Source organism: Gossypium raimondii, chromosome 5, assembly GCF_025698545.1.
Source record: "Gossypium raimondii isolate GPD5lz chromosome 5, ASM2569854v1, whole genome shotgun sequence".
Classification (NCBI taxonomy): domain Eukaryota; kingdom Viridiplantae; phylum Streptophyta; class Magnoliopsida; order Malvales; family Malvaceae; genus Gossypium; species Gossypium raimondii.
The window spans coordinates 44474505-44495938 of NC_068569.1; the positions used below are offsets into that span (position 1 = coordinate 44474505).

The 21434-nt window shown below is 34.9% G+C and overlaps 1 protein-coding gene across 1 annotated transcript; it reads right to left on the reverse strand.

The window, feature by feature from the left end:
- Positions 1-1902: 1902 nt before the first annotated feature.
- On the reverse strand, positions 1903-20781 carry LOC105766177 (3beta-hydroxysteroid-dehydrogenase/decarboxylase). The gene is made up of 12 exons (XM_012585525.2): positions 20336-20781; positions 19154-19243; positions 18862-18995; positions 18592-18762; positions 18090-18206; positions 17919-17998; positions 17127-17319; positions 5408-5525; positions 5110-5284; positions 3936-4092; positions 2693-2759; positions 1903-2607 (listed from the first exon to the last, which is right to left on the reverse strand). The coding sequence occupies exons 1-12, from the start codon at positions 20616-20618 to the stop codon at positions 2459-2461; spliced, it is 1734 nt and encodes a 577-aa protein (XP_012440979.1). The 5' UTR covers positions 20619-20781; the 3' UTR covers positions 1903-2458.
- Positions 20782-21434: the final 653 nt, after the last annotated feature.

A 21434-nucleotide genomic window follows, 5' to 3' on the forward strand; every position in this document is an offset into this window, starting at 1 on the left:
TGAACTAATTTGCTTGGTGATTGGTTAACTCAACTATTCTTGATGTGATTTTGTGCTTAATGTTTATGTTAATGCATTGTTTTTGCTTAATTTAATGTTGTTAGTAACTTAAGCTTCACAACCTTAAGTGAAAATTCATAAAAGCTAGGTCGAGAGGACATTCTACCGTGTTTAAATCAACTTAGAAAGGTTTAGCGAGTGAGACTGAGAGGAGATTTCATTGGGCACTTCAATTAGTCATTTGAGACCAAGAGGAGAGGGTGGCTAGGCGAAGAATAGTGCATTGAATTGACTTATGTGTAGTTGCACCATTAGTAAACAAGGAAACCAATCGCTATTGTGTTGACCATAAGTATTTAGTTTATTGACTTCCATTAGCTTAGAACTCTTAGCTTAGATATTACAACTCGACTTGTATGCTTAGATATTACAACTCGACTTGTATAGTAGCAGTAATCGCTTTAATTGTTTAATATTTTGATTGTTGTTTTCTGGTGCACATAACGTGGCAGTTAGTGTACAATTGAATCAAAGTTTCGTGTATAATTATGAACAATAATTCAAGTTTCATGCATATAATTAAACTAAATCAAAATTTATGTAATAAATTATAATTTGGATCAAAGTTCATGCATAAATTTGATATTTATCCCAAAATAAATGTGTTTAACAAATTATTTTTTAATTAAGAATAAAAAAGAAATTGATCAGTTTATCCGAAGTTGAATTTTTATTGTGATATGTTTTGGATTTTCGGGGGTGTCTATCAAACTTGAAAAAGGAAGAAACACAAGAGGATATGTCAATTTGGTAGCATGTGAATTGCTTACCGTACATTTTTCAGAAATTTGACTTTCTGGTACAATTTCTATCCTTTTTAATCTTGTTATTTAATTCATACAAATGTTATTTTGATCTAAAATTCGTAGGATTTGTTTTTAAAATAAATTGCTTTATAGACGCAACAAAACTCGTGTTAATGATTTTATTAAAATTTTGAGACATACAATTTTAGTAAATTTCAAAAATAATAATTGAAATATTTAGTAAAATTTTCATATCATTTTCTTTAAAATTAAAAACAACAATGTTTCCAAATGATAATTAATTATCGAGTCTCCATTAGGATATCCAAAGTCTCGATACTTATTGTTAAATAATATCTTTTATGTATGTTTAAGAAAATGTTTCCTGCTTTTAGGAAGCTCAAAGTACCGCTCAAAATTAACACTAGTAAAGTGTCAGCTGGACAGTGTTAGTCATTTCAATCAATAAATGCATCAGATATTTCATTTCTAAAGTAAAGAATAACTTTCTCTCAAAGAAAATGAAATTATTAATAAAATTTGCAAGGGATTTTTTTTTTGAGTGTAACAAACATCTATTTCATTTAAAATAAAATAATTTTTTTAGGAAATTATTTCTTAAACATTAAAATTAAACTCATTTTAATCAAAATTTCAAATAACAGATTATTTGATACCATTTTAATAATCAGCATTGTGGAGTTGTTAATTCCTTCCACGTGTAATCAGACATCTTAATCCAGATTTTGTTTTCATAAAAAATTTGTTGTTTTAATAAAATTTAAAATTTTAATAGAATGACAATTTTCTAAGTGGCACACCTAAATAAAAAATAGTAATGATTATATTTTTAAAAATTCGTCTAGCGGTAGTTAAAAAAGTAATATAAAAGATAAATCAGACGAATATTTTTATTGTATAATTAGGCTTCTTGTATATCTGTTGAATAAATATCCTTTGACTTGAAATATTAAATTAAATCTTTATTGCCCATCTTTAATGCATTTAGGACTTAAAAACAAGTTTTATCGTAATTTAAATTATATTTGTAATAACATATCTTGTTTGAAATCAAATTAATTAAAAAAGAAAGAAAGAAGGGCAACTCGAATTACAGTACCAATTAGACTTAATCTGGGTTTGAAATCAAATTAATTACAAAAAGAAAAAAGAAAAGAACAAAGGTAACTCAATTTACAGTACCACTTAGACTTAAACTGGATTAAGCATTATAATTCTATGCAACAAGTGGTAGATCATTTTATATATATATAAATAAGTGATGGGAATTTGTTTTGATAAATATTGACTTTGACCCATATGATTTTTTTTCTTCCAGCTACAAATTTAAATTTCCTTCCTATACAAATAGTTTACCTTCACCGTTGCAGGGCATGGCAAGCTTTCAAATGCTTTGGCAGCCTTCTTTTTCTTAAAAATGGGGTTCAGAGTGCCAATGACTCTGGTCTGATCCACGCCAACACCACCATCACTGCCAAAATGCTCAATAGAAAAGCATCCGGAGCTTTGACAGGAAAACATTTTTGTAAAGTTTGAAGCAAGTCTAACCACGATAGTCCCATCAGTAAAGGAAACTAAAATGCATCAAGAACTTGATCCACAGCATCTTGTTGATGCAAACTATTTCAGTTTTAAAGAAATGAAGCAATCAGAGTCCGTAGGTTCCTCCTTAGCAATTCTTTTGATTCCATGATACCATAGAACAGGACCTCCCCTAATCCATCAATCACTGGTTCATATTGTTCATAGACAAAGAATGCAGTGAAGGCGAAAACCATAGCTGCAATATGGATTATTTCCAAAATGAATACCAGGATAAACCGAAAGATCTACTCATTTAGTGGAAAAAGTAAATTGTTACTCACCAATGCCAACAAACACAGCCAAGGAATAAGATAGAACCCACTTGGTGAAATAAAGAAAAACCGCAACCTGAATAAGTTAAATGCATTTCTCAAAGTTCAATGAATATGGAAGAAAAGCTTGCATATGTAAAGCCACAGAACTTAATATTATGCTCATAGTTGTGCATCATATGGACATTGACTGGCTTGGTTATAATCAATCAAAAAAGTTTTGGACGTGCATAATTTGCCTTTTCGAAACAAATCCACATTGAGTTTTGGGCGAAGTTTATGTATGCTAGGATGATAAAAGAATCTAACCCCTCTGTTAAAGGCCCAACCAAAACCAAACTTTTAAAGCAAACTAGAGGAAAAAGTATGGTTCAAGAAAGCTCAGTTGGCTTTGTTAAGTCTAGAATTATTTCCTTGTTGGTGTTTTTAACAGGGAAATCAATCTTGTATCTCATGAGACACCTGTTGTTTTGACTCCTTATTTTTCTTAAAGTATCTCTGTTCAACGCGTATCCAGACATGGGTATAGGGATATGACTCTAGGACCTTCCAAATATGTAGAAGAATTTTTAAAACAATTTAATATACCCGTCTCTTAACACATACCTGAGTCCAACACTCACACATAGCTTAAGTAACATGGTGAGACACTTCTAATTTCTGCAAGGAACCTACCGCATATCTTTAATGTGTATGTATACATCCTAGCTGCATATTATTTTCACCGACTCCAACACTCAAGCAGTATGATTTCCAATGCATTAAGTAAAAGATTCTCCTATTTTTTATTGGAAACCATAACAGTTCCTCAGGGCACTCATTTTGCAAGACCTTTCTTCTTGCGGATTTATGTTCAGCAAAATTAGGATCTTAAGGCTAGAGCTTAGGTTAAGAAGCATTGAATTAAACTATATTACTCGCACTCAAGCATAGAAAGAACTATGTTGCTTAGACTCATGTATGAGAGTGTTGTATACAAGTATGTGTCCCGCATGGGTATGATCATTTTTTTCTAAGTTATGCTATTTATTTAGAAAGTCATATTCCAATACTCATGTCCAAAAATATATTGAACATCTGGTCGGCATGAGTTAATGGAGAGATAAATCCAGGTTTCAAGGTGGGATTCCAGAGAGGAAAAAAAATCATGTTTTCTTTTAGTAGTTTTGACACGGAAGCTTGGACATGGATGAAACTAGAAAGAAAGAAAGAAAGAACAATAATAATGACAAGTCATCGATAAAATACGAACCTTGAAAAACTTGCTCCAGTCTTCCCCCTTTCCCAACAATTTGATGTGACGAATTCCTCTATTCCATATATATGATACAGATCTGAGTGAATTTTTCACAGTTGATTCAGTGATTTCAAAACAAGACGACGATATCCTTTTAACGGCAAAAGCATGTCTGTTGCAAAGACAAAAATCATAATTGAGCCAAGATATATGCATGTTCGCTTGAAGAAAGAAATTTCATAAAAAAATTACAAAAGTCAGCAGGTTACTGAAGGTAAAATGAAACTTTCAGAGTTTACAAGTTAATAATGGAAATGTTAATACTTTAGAGAGAAAAAAGATTTCATCTGCTCTCTACCTTGTAAACAATTAAACCACAATCTCCATTGTGATTGGGGGGAAAAGTTGTGGGAACTAATAAGCTAGTTTCGCCGTATGGAAAGAAAGCATGATTCAGTCATGTTGAGAGAAATGGTAAAAGTGAACCAAGGCAAACACGATAAGTACTTCACAGAATCTCTTTAACTATAATGGCTCAAGGAAAAACAACAAACCATCGTTTTCAAACACATCCCCGCTTCACTAATGGGAGGGGTTTTCACCACCCATCTCCACTTTCTCAGGAAAAAAAAGATTTGCCTCATGGATTTTACATCATTCTGCTGTGAATCGGAGGGGTTTTTTTCCCTGAGAAAGTGAAGATGGGTGGTGAAGCGGAGTGGTTTTGGTAAATTGTTGCTCCACTCCACCTTCACCTTTTAAAATTACTATGTTACTCCTAAAATCTGTGAAATGGACTAAAAATCATTAATAGAAAAAGTGCATTGAGGGGCGGTGGAGTGATTATGGATGTAATTGACATCCATTTCTATTTCCATGGATGTTTTCAACATTCATACAAGAATAGGGTGATGGAGGCAATCCCCACTCCCTTCTCTCCAATGTCATCCCTGGCCGAAATGGAGTAAAAGCAAAAGAAAAAAAAAAGGAACAGGATGGAAGATAGGTACTAGCATCAGTTGGAAAAAGAAAACATGAAAACTGGAAAAGAGAAGGAAAAGCAAAGGGGAAATGAGAATTGAGCTGTTGCTTTACACTGGAAATAGAATCAATGTGTAATAATGAAGATGCTGCGGAAAGACTGAATGAAATTACCATAAAGCAGCATGTGATAACTACTAATACTCACATCTTTGATGATAAATTTCCATATCCGTAAAGAGTGACTGTAACTAGCAGCAGAAGCTTGGCTACTGATGAAGTAAAAGTTCTTCCACACAGAAAGAACCAGTAAAATAACAAAGCCAAGATAAGAAAGCATAAAAGTGTTCTCTTTATTTCCCGCCACAGCAAGACATCTGCAACTGAATCCAAGTAATTCAAGCTCATTACGATGCTAGTTCTTTGGCCAAACATAAACCTTAAAAAAAATGCCTATGCAACACCATCATGAAATTCTGAATAAAAAGAATCATATAATGGAATACCTATCCCACTGCCTAGCAGCTTCACTGCTTTTGATTGTTCTCTAAAATTGTTGTCTCTCATAAAAGATGAGTCTTTAGCTAAACGAGAGAATGATTCAATGGTTGACTTGATACCATCCTGTATTATCAGCAACAAGAAACAAAATGATGTCAAACTTTCAGATAAAAAACTTGCATTCTCGTTACTTGATTTTGGAAAACCATTTTCACACGATTTAAGTAATTGAGAAATGAGAACAAAAGCTGTCTTCAAATCAAACATTTCTATGTGCAGAATTCAATCAGCTGGTGCTTAAATCCAACATTAATTTTCTCTTGGCTTCTGTTTAGGCAGGGGTGTTGAGATTGATGGGGTCAAGAATGGGGGTGGAATAGAGATCCTTGGGTGCCGAATGTTAGGGGTTTATATAGGAATCTTGAGGCAGTGGCCTTGGTTAGCTGGTAGCGAGAGTGATAAATGGTGTGCAAGTGGGAGTACGGTGTGTTACAATTGCCTCTATGGGCAAGACAAGAAGTCAAAGGCATTAAAAAAGGAAAGAAGACAAATAAGTTTACTTAGTAATATTCCTAATTAGAATAATTTATTTTAACAAGCATCTTATTGCATTAAAAGTCCTTAATTTTAGCTTCCTATTCTAAAGAATAAATCCTGTGTAACGAGTCTAGGTTAGGAGCTCCCTTCGACAGGTTACATTAATCATAGTTTCTTCTAGTGGTAGAAATTGCAACAATGGAAAGGCTCCCTCAATCGAAGAGGACTTACTCGTAAGTCAACCAGTTACTTGATCCTTAACAACTTACATTAAAGCCAGAGACCATAGGAGATTCGAACACAAAAGAAGAATAAAGGGCTTTGTTACAACACAAAATTAATGAAGCAAGAGTGGTAAAAGCCAAGTCACAAATGGCAGCAAGCATCATAGAAATTGAGTCCAAATTGGAAAATAAGTTGCAATGACTGATGCTACAATTGTCAGATCCTGCTGGTTTCAACCCAAAATCACGAAAGAGAGGTTAATGGGTGTATGAGCAGCAATAACCATTATAGAACGGGCAATCGATTGGAACTGTCAATGGGGTTTGGTGCTCTGCTGCGGTACACAAAGCTTGATTTCGGGAAGAGGATCTATAAATTTAGTTACATCAATGTGAAAATGTAGAAATCAGAGTATTTCTAAGAGAATTTTGAAATTAAGAAGAAATTGAGAGAAAAACAGATTCTCATATATTTTATGAGGAACAATTACACTCAAGTTACACACACTATATATGCCTATATTAGGAAAAAATATATCCCTAAAATGAAGCTAAGGGTTATGCTAAGATTTTGCCCACATATTCTTTCAAATCTGTACGATATATCGAATATGAAAATTGGCTATCAAATATTAATTTAGCCAACACTCCCCCTCAAGTTGATGCATAGATATCACACATGTATAACTTGCATACCAAATTATGATAGATTTTGTTGCTAAGTCCTTTGGTGAAAATGTCAACTAAATATTTGTTAGAAGCCACTTGACTTAAGTTCCATACATCAATCATCAACTTTTCTTTGATGAAGTGTTGATGAATCTCTATGTACTTTGTTTGATCATATTGTATAGGGTTTATGGCTATACTGATGGAAGCCTTGTTATCACAATGTAAGGATAATTTTTCTTCATTATTTTCTACTACCACAAAAACTCACAAACACCTTGAGCCATAGCTTTGTACTTTGCCTCAGCACTTCATCGAGCAACCACACTTTGTTCTTTTTCTTCTCCAAGTGATTGGGTTTCCTCCCACAAGCATTCAATATCCAAAGATAAATCTTTTATTATCCAAAGATCCAATGCAATTCACATATGCAAAAATTTTTATCCAAAGGTGAACTTTGTTGGAAAAAAGACCTTTCTAAGAGAAGATTTTAGATATTGTAAAATGCCAAAAGCACAACTTGTATGTGAGATTCCCAAGGATCATGCATAAACGGGGTATGCCTAGCCTAGTGTCACGGGCCGCAGTTCAAAGCCCGTGACCAGCGCACCAAATGCATCCAATGGAGGTCTGTTGCTCAGATGGAGATCATTTGGCCCACAAGAACTGGCCCGATTCAAAGAGATATTGGACAAGCCTGTCAAATTGAAGTCTGGTTGGCCCGATAGCGAAGAGATGACAACTTAGGCTAATATGGTAACTAATCTTAGAAGATAGAGGGAATCATATCTTGTAAAGATTAGATTTGATTTGATAAGGCTTATCTTGTAAATCCCTAAAATTAAGGGATATGGTTAAATCTCATCCGTCGATGTAATTGTATCTTGACCGTCGGTTTTGGGGAGCTCAACTATAAATAGAGAGCCTCCCCTCATTTGTACTCACTCCTGAATTGTTTCATTATTCTTTGTGAATAAGAATTGAGAGCATTTACTCAAACACTTTGTGAGCGCTCTTTCTGTTGTTCTTTGGCTTAGCTTCTTTTGGCACAATCGCTTCCGCTATACAAATTGGTGCCTTGGAGGAGTTCTAAAGAATCCTCACTTTTGGGCGTAAAGGCTGACTTAGGCGAGTTTGGACGAACGGATCGCCTAAGGCCGCACGGTTTGCGAGACGAAAGGTCTAGCCCCGTGACAAGTGGTATCAGAGCCAAGATTTGAACCAAGTAATATTCGAGTTGTTGGTTCAAAGGCACCGTTGGGATGTCAAAAGAAGAGCTCGAACAAAGGTGGGCGAGGAAGTCTTTGAGGGAGACATTATCGGCAGTAGAGGAACGTGTGGGAAAATTCGAGGGATCCATGGAGGATGTAAAGGAGGCACTCGATGGGGTCGAGGATCGCATAGCAAACTGGAAGGAGCAGTCCAGAGACTATGTAAAAATGTCTCTTGGTTCCACCATGGATAAGGTAAACGAGTTGTTTAATTCACACGAGGATAAGTCATTTGGACAGAACGATGCTCTCGAGGCCATGATGATGGCTTTGAAGGAGGAAACAATGGCCACGACAAGGGCTTTGAGCACAAGAATAGAGGAGCTCGAGGGAGAACTGACCTTGTGTCAAGCAGCCGTGGGGAAAAGAGTGGCAAATGCAGCACTCAATAACGAGGATGTCCCGAAGCCGAAAGAGTTTGCAGGGACAAGGTCTGCATGTGATGTGGAAAATTTCTTGTGGAGGATGGAAAACTACTTCTGTGCCAAAGGCATCATGGAGAATGCGGTTAAGGTAAATACTGCTTCAATGTTTCTCACTGACATTGCGCTTTTATGGTGGCGAGGTAGGACCACAGATAAAAGGCAAGGTGAGATTGGGACGTGGCAAGAGTTCCAATGCGAGTTGAAGGGACAGTTTTACCCAGAGTTTGCCGAAGAAGAAGCTCGGGCAAAGTTGCAAGGAATAACGCAACAGGGCACAGTGGGGGAGTATGTTCGAGAGTTCAAGTAACTCATGCTCCAAGTTTCAGATGTGACCGATGAAGAAGCATTGCTTGCTTTTCAAAAGGGATTGAAGCCGTGGGTCAGACAGGAGGTGGAACAAAGAGGTGTCCAAAAGCTGTCGGAAGCCATGACGGTAGTTGAGTCCGTGGTGAAGCTTGGTTTAGGGAAAAACAAGCTTGGGTCTTCCAAGTCCGAGGAAAGGGGCGTATGTGAAATGGATCACAAGGAAGATATTGTTGATGGCAATGGCAACGGCGACAATGGTGGTAATGGGAAACCACGAGTTAGGAAGAAGAAACCCAAGAGGAAAAGGGACAAGCTAAAATGCTTTCTTTGCGACGGTCCACACATGTTAAAGAAATGTCCGAAGAAATCCGCGCTTAAGGAGAAGCCGGCGAATAAGGTCTTGGTACTTGGTTCGAGCGTAAGGGGTGTCGAAGCCAAGGAGGCCAAAAGCGAGAAGAAGCCAGTGGAGTGCTTCTTGTGAACGATGGGGCAGACAAGGAGCCCAAGAAGCTTGGTTCGAGCAAGGGAAAAGCCGAAGCCAAGAGGGCAAAGAGGAGCGAAAAGAAGCGAGTTAAGTGCTTCTTGTGTCGTGGTCCGCATGAATTGCGAAATTGTCCAAAGCAAGCCGGAGTCAAAAGAAAGGCAACGTCTGAGCTTGGTGAGTCGTCGGAGGGGCTTCCACCCAAGGAAGAGGTGAGTTTGTCATCGAACTTAGTGGAAAAAGTTGCGATGAAAACAGTGAAGCTGGGACCAATGAGGCTCAAGTTGAGTGAAGCGTCAGAGTTGGCCGAGTCATCGACAAGGCTTCCACCTATGGGAGAGATGGGTGGTGCATCAGACTTCAAGGGAAAGGAAGTGATGCATGAGGGACATTTGACCAGAGTAAATGCGAAGGTACATTCCGAACACTGTGATAGTGTTTTGCATTCTAACTTGTTGACTTGGCGAGAACGTAGGGGCCCGTTCGAAATTCTTGAGCAAAGAGGCCGAGAGACTGTGGGCGAAGCGAGGCCAAGTGTGGCGAATCAAGAGGATTCTGTTCGAGCAAAGTTAGAATGTGGGCAAGATAGCGACATAGCTTCTTGTCATCGAGATGTACAAACGAGTAGGACGGTTCGAGTTAAGAAGCGACGGAAGCCGAGGCAAAAGTCCCGAAGGAAGGGAAAGGCTAAGGCGTCGAGACGAGACCGAGGCGAATCAAGTCAGTGCCATTCGGAAGTCGCAACGAGGACGTTGCGAGAATGGGTGGGGGAGAATGTCACGGGCCGCAGTTCAAAGCCCGTGACCAGTGCACCAAATGCATCCAATGGAGGTCTGTTGCTCAGGTGGGGATCATTTGGCCCACAAGAACTGGCCCGATTCAAAGAGATATTGGACAACCCTGTCAGATTGAAGCCTGGTTGGCCCGATAGCGAAGAGATGGCAACTTAAGCTAATATGGTAACTAATCTTAGAAGATAGAGGGAATCATATCTTGTAAAGATTAGATTAGATTTGATAAGGCTTATCTTGTAAATTCCTAAAATTAAGGGATATGGTTAAATCTCATCCGTCGATGTAATTGTATCTTGACCGTCGGTTTTGGGGGAGCTCAACTATAAATAGAGAGCCTCCCCCTCATTTGTACTCACTCCTGAATTGTTTCATTATTCTTTGTGAATAAGAATTGAAAGCATTTACTCAAACACTTTGTGAGCGCTCTTTCTGTTGTTCTTTGGCTTAGCTTCTTTTGGCACAATCGCTTCCGCTATACAAATTGGTGCCTTGGAGGAGTTCTAAGGAATCCTCACTTTAGGGCGTAAAGGCTGACTTAGGCGAGTTTGGACGAACGGATCGCCTAAGGTCGCACGGTTTGCGAGACGAAAGGTCTAGCCCCGTGACACTAGTATATGAATGATCAATCTGCCAACTAGTCTTTGATCTCTCTCTTTATTCATAAACACTTCAATCCTTACTTGTAGCTTAATGATGCTCATAATGGGTGACTATGCCTGTCTACATCCCTAATCGGGCAACTTCAATTTCTAGTAAATATTGCAGGTCCCTGAGATTCTTGATTCCAAATTCTTACACCAATAGCTTTGTCAATTGAGTCATTTCTTCTTTACCATCTCTAGTCGAGATTATGTAATCAACATCTATTATAAGTGTGACCTTAACCTTGTGATATTTTATAAAATGGGTATGATTAGCATTACTATTGGTACCCGAGAGAGATTATGGCTCTATTGGATCTACAAATCAAAATTTGGGAGATTGTTTGAACCCATATAAGGCCTCTTTAACTTGCACACTTGAGTTAGAAAATACCCAATAAACACACATCTAAGGGATCGATAATCTAACTTCCTAGCATTTTGATTACAAAAAAAGCAAACATACCAAAGACCTTTGGAGGAAATGTATAATCATTCTTTCCTTGTAAAACTTCTAAAGGACTTCTGAACTGAGATTTTTTAGAGACATTATGTTGATGAGATGGGCAACTACTAGGATTGCACCCCCCCTCCCCCCCTTAATAAGGTTTTGGAAGATTTATAGTGAACATTAGTGATTTAACAACTTCCAAAACATGTTTGTTCCCTTCGACTAAACAACTAGTTTGATGAATTATCTCATAGTTCTCCAAATAATTATCAAAGTATTTTGTTGCATTATCAGTTCTCTAAATCATTATCTAGCATCAAACCATGTACAAATCATTTTACGAATTGTATATAAATAAATGATTTGATCCAAACTTGATATGTTAGGTGAAAAGAATCAAGACATTCAGCATTCAAAGGAAAAAATGGCCCAAGCTATAACGGTAGCACTGGGATTGTAACATCCCCAAAATATCATGAGCTAGGTATGGTAGTAAATAAATGGTAAATCAGTGAAAATTTAAGTCATCATTAGGAAATTATCAATGTTGATAGAGGGTGAAAATAAATGCCGAAAGTGCTTGGGAAAGTTTGTGTATTAGGAGAAATAAATTCGAGGTATTGCCTAAATTGTAAGAGGGTGAAAGTAAAAGGGGCCAAAATAAGAAAATTGAAAGTTAAAATGATTAAAGTGAATTGAGGGAAAAGGAGGGCGAACTACATGTGAAAATATACCAAAAGGAAACATGACTCATGAATGGTAGAAAAAATTAAAGGGCAAAATGGTAATTAAGTAAATTAGATAAATATGGAGAGTGTAATGATTATGAACTAAATTATGTTAAATAATGATTGGAGGGTCAAAATGTAAATAATTGATTTCATAGGTATTTGATAGATATTTTTAAAGAAAAAACTAGAGAAATGGAGAAAGATTGAAAGAAAAACCTCTTCATCTTTAAAGGCCACTCATGTTACCCTCCAAGCTTCCAACCCCAACTTTTGATTTTCTTTCAATTAAGTCATTTTCACCATTTCTAAGTCAATTAAGTTAAGTTCTAAATTTCTTTCAAGATTAGTGAGTGAAACCAATAGAGAATTGTAGTGGACATTTAAAATTATATGAGAAGCCCAACCTTAGTTGCCTTGGAAGAGAGAGAAAGTAGGGAAGTATTGAATAAATGTGATTGAGGTAAGTATGATAAACTTTTCATGAAATACATGTTTGTTTTAATTGAATAACATAGATTATGACATGTGAGTATGATTTTAATGTATAAATATTGTATGTTTTGGTATGGAAAATGAAGAAAAGTCAATAAAAGTGAGAAACAAATGAAGGACTAAAGCAAATGAGGGCTAAAGGAAGGAGAAGAAGAAAGTTTGATTTCAAGCTTTGAATTGTAAGTATAACTAGAGTTTTATTTCTTTTAGATATGTGGTAAAATTACTAAATTAAGTTGGATGAATATAAGCTTTAATTTGATGATTAATTATAAGATTGCATGTTATAAATAAAGAATAAATATATGTATATGATTAAGTATAAGGTAATAATGAATTGGTTCTATTTACTAAGTAATATGTAATAAAGGAAATAAAAGAAAAGTAAGAAAAGATTAGAAGTAAAAGTACTAAAGTGTAAAAAAAAAAAAAGGCAAAAGTTGATAGAATTACAATTATTATAAATAAATGAGTATATAAAGTGACATATGTATAGGATTGATGTGTAGAATGATATGGTAATGTTGAGAATGTATTTGATGAATTATGAGAAAGTAAAAGACTAAATTGCAATACGTGTAAAAGTGACATGTAAAAAGTATGATAAGAGAATTGTAGTGAATTATGGAAATATTATTAAAGGATGAAGTACGTTACATGTATTGTTGAAAGTAAAAGTAATGTTATATGAATTGTACAAGGACTAAATTGAAATACATGAAAAGTATTGAGTTATGTTATGAAATGTGTAATGGATTCTAGTATATTTGCTCAAGCAAATGAGATAAGAACTAGTGGGAAATAAATGGCATGCCATTAATGGAATATTAACGCGCTCTCTATTTACCCACTTTGGCGGTGCCCAGTTATGTTCCATAAATCCTATGCATTCGATTTAGTCTATTGGGCCTCTGCTAAAAGGTAAAAGATTTAAATATGTTGAAAGGGGTTTAACTGTAAATTCGATAAATAATAGCAACAGATGAAAAGAAGTGACAATGAAGTGGAGAATTACAAGTTATTAATAAAAACAGGTCCTTAAATGATTTTGTGTAAAATAATAAGTAATTAAGTTTTATGATAAATAGAAATGTTAACTAAATCTCTAGTTATACTTACTAAGCTAGCAATAACTTAACGCGTGTTTTATACGCGTAGGTGAAGAATAAAGGCAAAGAAGTTGGAGAGCAGAAACATCTCATCACATCAACGATCCAAAAGAAAAGATTAAAATTTCTCCCCTGTTTTATATTAGTGAATGGCTTAAGGGACTTAAGCATAATGCTTGATACTTGTTTAAATATTACGGTAAGTTTACTAGTTTATAACCAACATGCTAGATTATAAGTAATTGGGATTGAAAATGTATAATTATGATTTATATGTGAATTAAATTGGCTTAAAATTTGAGAACTGAACAGGGGTTAAACTAGGTAAAATTGGTGGACTAATTTGGCAAATTAACCCTTAATTTTCAAACATAGGCATGGTTCCCGAAATCCACACAGAACAACCATATGGCAGATTGACAGATACGGGCCAACAACAGGCCCATGTAAATACTAGAAGCAAATGTTTTTTAAACCATACGGTTCCCAAGATCCACACGGCCTGGGGACACGACTGTTTGCCCTATTGTTCATAATGACTCTTATTTCACTTTAGAATACCGTTTTAAATGCAAAAATGTTTGAAAATTTTATTTGGTCTTGTTCAGTATAATTGTAATATGATAATAATACGCTAAAAATATTAAAATATGATATAAAAAAGGATTCAATTTAATAGTTTTTGGCGAGGGTTACTCTAGCACCAAATGTGACATTCCTAGAACTTGACTCGGAGATCGACCGGGTATAAAAGTGTTACAAGGATGCCACACCTGGCATTGAGAAGCCATCCTCACACACTTGAAGGCTATAACTAATATGCAAGTGTCACGGGCCAAAGTGCGAAGCCCGTGACCATCGTACCAAATGCATCCCATGGAGGTCTATCAATTAGATGAGGATCATTTAGCGCACGAGAACTGGCCCGATTTAAAGAGCCGTTGGAGAAGCTTTTCAGATTGAAGCCTAAGTGGCCCAATGATGCAGATTTGGAAAGATAAGCTACCTTGGTAAATATGGGAACTAATCTTAAAAGATTAAAAGGAATCATATCTTATAAAATTTGATTTGATTATGTAAATTGATTATGTAATCTTATAAATCTCTAGATTTAAAGGATATGCTACTCTCGTCCGTCAATTTAACTTGATCTAGATCATCAGTTTTGGGGAGTTTAACTATAAATAAAAAGTCTCCCCTCACTTGTAAATCATCCATTGTATCTTGAATTCTTAAGAGTAACAGAATTTTTTGAGAGCATTTACTCTCTCGTGCATTATTTTCTGTGGCTTTTTATTTTTTTGTGCTTTCTTTTAGCTAAGTTGTTTTTGCTATACAAATTGGTGTATTGAAGGAATTCTTTATGAATCCTCACTTTGTTGGTGGTTAGGTTGACTTAGGTGAGCGTATTTGCAAGAAAGGCTCGCCTAAGGTCGCACAGAACACGAGACTAAAGTTCTAACCACGTGACACAAGGGTGGGGTTCAAACGTTAAGGACCGCCATTCAAACACTAAAGAGGAAGCCTTGCTTTGGATGCCACAGACAAAGTTGGAATGCTCATCTAATCCTTACACAAAACCATGCTTGACATTACAACACTGATAAGGCCCCACTTCTTAAAGCAGGAATGTTGCTAACTTTTTGTTTAAATGTAAGGGCATTTTAGTCCTTTCACATGTTTTCGATTTTTCACCTATAAATACTAGATTTGTTGATCAAACTAAAAAGATTAGAATCTTTTAACTTTTAGTTAGTTTTTCAAATCTAATATTTGGAAAGATAAGTAACTAAATCTCCTCTATCAATTTCTTTAGCTTCTCTTAGATTCATTGTACTTGGGTCATTTTCTTTGTAATTTCTTAGATTAGATTTTTTTTTTCTTTTGTAATCAATTGAAGATGGAAATAGATTATTGAATTAAATAAGGAGATTGAAAAGTCAAAGTTGAATTTGGATTTCCTCACTTGATCAATGAGAATTTTCTAAACTTTTATTTTGATTTCCCACTTGTTTTATGCATGAATGATTTAATTTTCAACTTTAGATCTAATGATGAGTTGGTTGTGATTAATTTTGATCAGGCAATGCCGAGATCTATGGTTTGATCATGTTTCTCGGATGATTTTGTTAGATCTTGATGTTAATTAACTAGTTGATCTTACTATTATTGAGTTGATTGACAATAGATTTAGCATAATTCATTAAGGCATAAAAGAGATCTGCCCTTAAGAGACTGAACTAGTTAATTGCCTTGCTAGTGTCGAGAGAGGTAACAATTGTGTAGTCTGCAAGTGAAAGCTACGATTAGGTGAGGAATTCGAGAAGATTTAGCCTAACTACTCTAGGGAGATCAGGTCTACAATGTGAGACTAATCTAATAGCTTAGTTGAGAGCCTAATTACAAGTGAGAGTTGCAATTAGGTGCCCATGATCTGAGGTTATCAATGCATTCAGTAGTCTAGCGAAGCTACAATTACACAGTTAAGTTCATGGGTGGAGGATTTATCCAGTCACTACCTCAAAGCTTCACCTAGAAGTTGATTGTAAGGAAACACTAGTTAGACTTCTTAATTTGTTCTAATCATTTATTTCATTGTTGTTAGAGTGTTTGGATAGAGATGATATTGTGTTTAACCTTGGTAATTAGTTGTGTATATTGCATATAACTTTTGACAATCATCTCATGAAATTTGATCCTCAAAATACTTCCCTTTGAAATCATTTTCATTTTAATTATTATTAGGCAATAATCTTACAAGTATCGAGGGCTACTTTAAGAAAGATTTCTATTTCAATATATGTCGTTTTTAAACATCATGCTAAGTTCATGCCAACAGGTGTGGGCCAAATGAATGGGGAAAAAAGCATAATAGAGAATGTAATTGTCTTTCAACTTATATACTTACGGAAGGAAAAGGGTAAAGACACGAAGGAAAAAGCAATTATTAGATTCCACAAGAAAATCTTGGGACCAACAACCATTTTCTATTCTTCAATTTCCTCCAACTTTTAAATATGGAAAAGCATCAAGGATACCAAATTCTACCAAATCCCAGTTATCCAATCATTTCCATTCAAATAAATAAGCAGAATTAACCTCACTGTATTTAACTTTCCATCTAGATGTCCATCAGTCCATCTGTCATTGTTACCTGTCTACATTACAACTTGCCAGGAAACAAGCAAACTGAACTCAAGAACTCAAGAATGTTTAATTGACTGTACGCATCGACTGATGAGTTATAATCCGGTCAATGCTTTAGAAGTAGACACAAGGAGAACTCCTACTCTATAAAGATTATAAAGGCAAGGAAACCTTTATTTCTAGGCAAATGACCGATAAAGAACATATAATGGGAACATTATGGAGAAGAAACAAATGCATTTAATACAGAGAAAGACAATGGAAACTTACTTCTAGTAGGACAGCTCATGGGAAACTTATATAGCAGAAAGGAATGCATTTACATACAAAGAAAGACTGCAGAAATTTACTTCTATGTAGACAACAAGTAAAGAAGAATGGATAATGGGAATATCATATAGTAGAAAGGAATGCATTTACGTGCAAGGAAGACGGCAAAAACTTACTTCTAGGTAGATAATGGGTGAATATCCCAGATGCTTTTGAGCCTCTGAGCAGTCAAAAGTTGTGGTACATGAAGCTAATTGAACAATGTAGTGAGGTGAATATTTATCAATTCTGAAGTGTGATTCCTCATGTATACGTTGAAGAAGTGAGAGAACATAGGCAACAATCCAAGTGGGAATTTTTATGAATGGCCTGCAATGCAATTAACAGCTATAGTTGGGAGAAAATATTAAAAATCCGGCAAATTTCTTCTTCCTCTTAAAGACTAAAAAGAAAAACATGATTTTTTTGTGACTGCTTCAGCAGCCAATCAAGCACAAAGGCAAATTCACGTAAATTGTCAACTAAAAGAAAATGAGAGTTAAGAGAAGGCAGTAAACATGATGATAAAAAATATAATAAACATTGGGAATCAACTGTCAAACGAGCAAGAAAAACCGTTCCTATGTTAAGATCCTTGTAAGTAGCATTATCTGCAGATGAATTGGCAATAAACAGCTAATTTTGAAATTCAAAGAACAAAACAAAGAATAAGGGTTCGCAGCATTTGCAGTTTCTTTGTTCTCTTCTCTGGCCCGTCATTACCTCTTTTAGTTTGGTAAATGTAGAGAGGAGTTCAGTGGCTATGCTGTGTCACTGCTTGAAATTTACACTATTTGAACACAGTCTTATTAAGGCAAGTAAATCCTATTACATGCCATCTTAGATTGATATATCTACAGCATAGCAGCCTACTGCGAATCAGTATGATATATATGACTTCCACACATACAAAAATCAGCACACTTTACCTTTGATACCCTAAGCCTTCAAGTATCAGAGACACAAATTCCCAGAACATCATAGGCTCGAGATTCGTGATAAAAAAGGCCTACATATTGAGAACACCTCCCTGATACATAATTCAATATAAAATACAGTACAAGAGAGTTTTACATACTAAGAACACTCTTAAGGAGTACCTTTCCAGCCACAGAGACTATCCGAGAATCTAGAGTTTCTGCTGCACAGATATGAGCATGAGCAACGTTCTCCGCATAGGTAAAGTCAGACATATTTTCTCCACTTCCTGTAATAAACTGAAATGAGAAACCCTGTTACTCTAAAAAGGATTAAACAGAAGTATTCCATTTTCCATGATAAGATAAAATAGGCAATAATTTTCCTAAATAATAAAAGACAAACAACAGAACATTTAAACAGAAAGTCGACTGCACATTACCAAAAAGCATAAAAAATCCAGTATGCTTAACAACCAAGGATCTCACATGAGATAAATCCAAAGATGGGACAGTAGGGCTAAAAATGAAGAGGTTCTTAAAGGTACGTTGCCGCATTTCACTTTCAGCATTTATTTTGATTATCAATGTAGAAATATACATCTGTTATGATATGATAGATAGCATCAGGAAGTTTCTGGAGAACTAAGTTATCAGTAAAGTGATATTGAGGCAGTTCACAAACCTTTCCCAAACCAGACTTGGCTAGATTCACTAGCAAAGGCACAAACCATGTGTCACCAGGTCCAAAGGCATTGCTAGGGCGAAGTACACATGTTACAAGACCATCAATATTGTTAGCTAACCTGATTAGTCCTTCCGCTTGAAACTTAAGATCAATCAGCACATCCAGAAACTGTTTTGGTGCATCAACAAAAGAGAGGATAATTAGCAAACAAAAAAAGATAACTCAAATCCAAAATGTTTCATCAGAATGCAGCAACACGAAACATACTTTCCCTGGGCAAGAGAAGGATTCATCCCCAATAAGTATATCCTGTGAACCGTCAAAAACAACGTCTGCAGAACTGTTGTATATGAGTCGTCTAACTTTACATTCTTGGCAAGAATTAATGACATTTTTTGCACCTGAACATATTATCAACCCAAGGGTACCCTTTTAAAAATATAGTATACAATCATACATCAACAACTTCAAAAGAGAGGAAAAACACCAACAACATCAAAAGAGAGGAAAAACACCAGCTGGAAGAAGGGGGGGCGGGGGAGGGGGGGGAATCCATTACCCTGAACAATAATCATGTAGCAATTATAGAAATCATGTGTGTCTATATCAGTCCTTTCCATGTAAAATACAACATCTGCACCTTCAGTTACTGCAAGAGGGTAAATTGAAAACACAGTCAATTTCTCAACATATTTTTAATGTTGCGGGAAATTTTAAAGCTTGGAATGAGAATAAAAATGTAACATATAATTCAATTTATTTCCTCCCTGTCTCAATAAACAGTTCAGCTTCTTAACAGAGAGAATTCGGATATCATTTTCAGTTATCTGATTTTCTAGCAACCAAACTGAAACCGGTACATTCTACAAATCATCAGTTGTTTTGGTTACATTGTGAAGTAAGAAAAAATAAACAGAAAGATTGAATAACTCTAGATTTTCACATTTCAATTCTCAAATTTTACCATGGTTTCTCAGAAACCAAATATCCCTGTCAGAGACCTTAATATTACTTTCTTTCCATCTAAAACTAAAACCATCTGGAATATTAACCTTTGAGAAAAAGAAATCATTTTAAAATTTTCAATTTTTTATTTATATAGAAAGAAAGTGACCAAAAAAGTCTCCATTTCAATTAACAAAGGAAAATTTGAAACTATTTTATTTTCTCAATAAAAGTAAAATTAAAAATTAACTGAAAACAAGGGACAATTAACAAGAAGCAAAAGAACCAACTAAACAGATCATTAGTTATTGCTTTTGCAAGATTCTTTTCATTTCAAAAGGAAAATCCAAAAAGTATTGAAATTCCAAATCAAAACGCATTTTTGAATATTATAAAGAATATGATTTTGTTTCGATGATAAAACATATTAGCTTGGATTAATTATGTTATAAGAATCTTTGTCATTAGTTTTTAGTCATTTGTTCATTTTTAATAACTATGAATTTGATGTTCCACTATAGAAACCAAAAGGCAACAATCAACAAAACCTTATCAAAATTCAAATAAAAATGCTTGGCCAAAGTCGATTATCAGCTAAACTAACTTAAATTCATCCTAAATTTGAAGATATAAATAAAAAGCCAATTGATGAAGCTTTTATTCTCTGGCATTTCTCCGGTAACCAAAATGCATATATCCGAAATGCTGGTATACAAAGAGGTATTTATAGGTATATTGATCGTAAATTTATACTTTTATCTATCCTAATATTAATATAAGAAGAATTTAATTTTACCTTTGATGATTTGAGATGTATCGCGAACGTCAACATGGCAAAAAGAGGCTTGACCGGAAGAAAGCGCAGCGAAGAGGATAGAATCGGAAGCGGAGGAAGGATCGACTTGCAGCGAGTGAGAAGATGAATCGGCGACACGGACGATCCAGCCTCCGAGTCGCAGCAACCTAGTGACGAGCGATCTCCCTAAGAAGCCTCGACCCCCGAGCACCACGCACGTCCTCGTCTCGCTTCCATCTCCATACGCAACGTCATTCGCCGTCGCTGTCGTCGTCACAACCATTTTCTCTCCTTTTTTAGATTTTTTTTCAGTATTCTTTTTTGCTTTTGCTTTTGCTTTTGCTTTTGCTTTTCCTTTTCCTCCTCTGAGAACCGGATCATCAATCTCTTCAATTATTCTGCGGAGGGTGGGATTGTGGACGTTGTGAGATAAGGAGGTGTTTGGCGGGGAAATATTGCATTAATTCTTTTTCCTTCTCGTGAGGTTACTTAAAATAGAATTTGTCCATTTTCGTCGCTTTCAATTTTTTTTTAATTTAATTACTTCAAATAAAATAATAAAATATAGGATATTAAAATGATATTAAAATAATATAATCAATATTTAAAGACATATAAATATTATTTTACACTCAATCATATATTATATCATCTCTAATTTAATTTAATTTTAATTAAAATAATTAAAATTTAGAGGAAAATGTTAAACTATACGCCGGAAAAAAACATAACCAAAAATAAATAAAATTTAGAAATGTTTGACTCAATAATTAAAAATTAAAAATTTGATAAAAATCATAAGCAGAAAATAAAACCTAAAATCAACCATTAAAAATCTAAAAAACACTAGTAAAAATTAAAGTTAGAAAAATTATAACCAGGTTTTATCAAATTTTGAAATTTAATTAAAAATCAAAAATAGAAAATTATAAAGAAAAATAACCTCTCTAGAAATTAAAAAATTAAAAAATGACTGCATGAAAATAAAAATAATTTGAAAGCAAAGAAATAAAAGATTATTAAATTTTAAAAAACTAAAACGATTTTAAAATTATAAAAAACAAGTTTATTTATTAAATTTTAAATTTGTTAAGTAATT

What these genes read in the sequence shown, in the direction of transcription:
- LOC105766177 (XM_012585525.2), bottom strand. Translation starts at nt 20,618, where the DNA reads ATGGTTGTGACGACGACAGCGACGGCGAATGACGTTGCGTATGGAGAT. An exon ending in TAGTCTCTGTGGCTGGAAAG is followed by an intron (nt 17,999 to 18,089) that starts GTACTCCTTAAG and finishes CTCAATATGTAG; the next exon opens with GCCTTTTTTATCACGAATCT. An exon ending in GAAGGCTTAGGGTATCAAAG is followed by an intron (nt 17,320 to 17,918) that starts GTAAAGTGTGCT and finishes ATTGCATTGCAG; the next exon opens with GCCATTCATAAAAATTCCCA.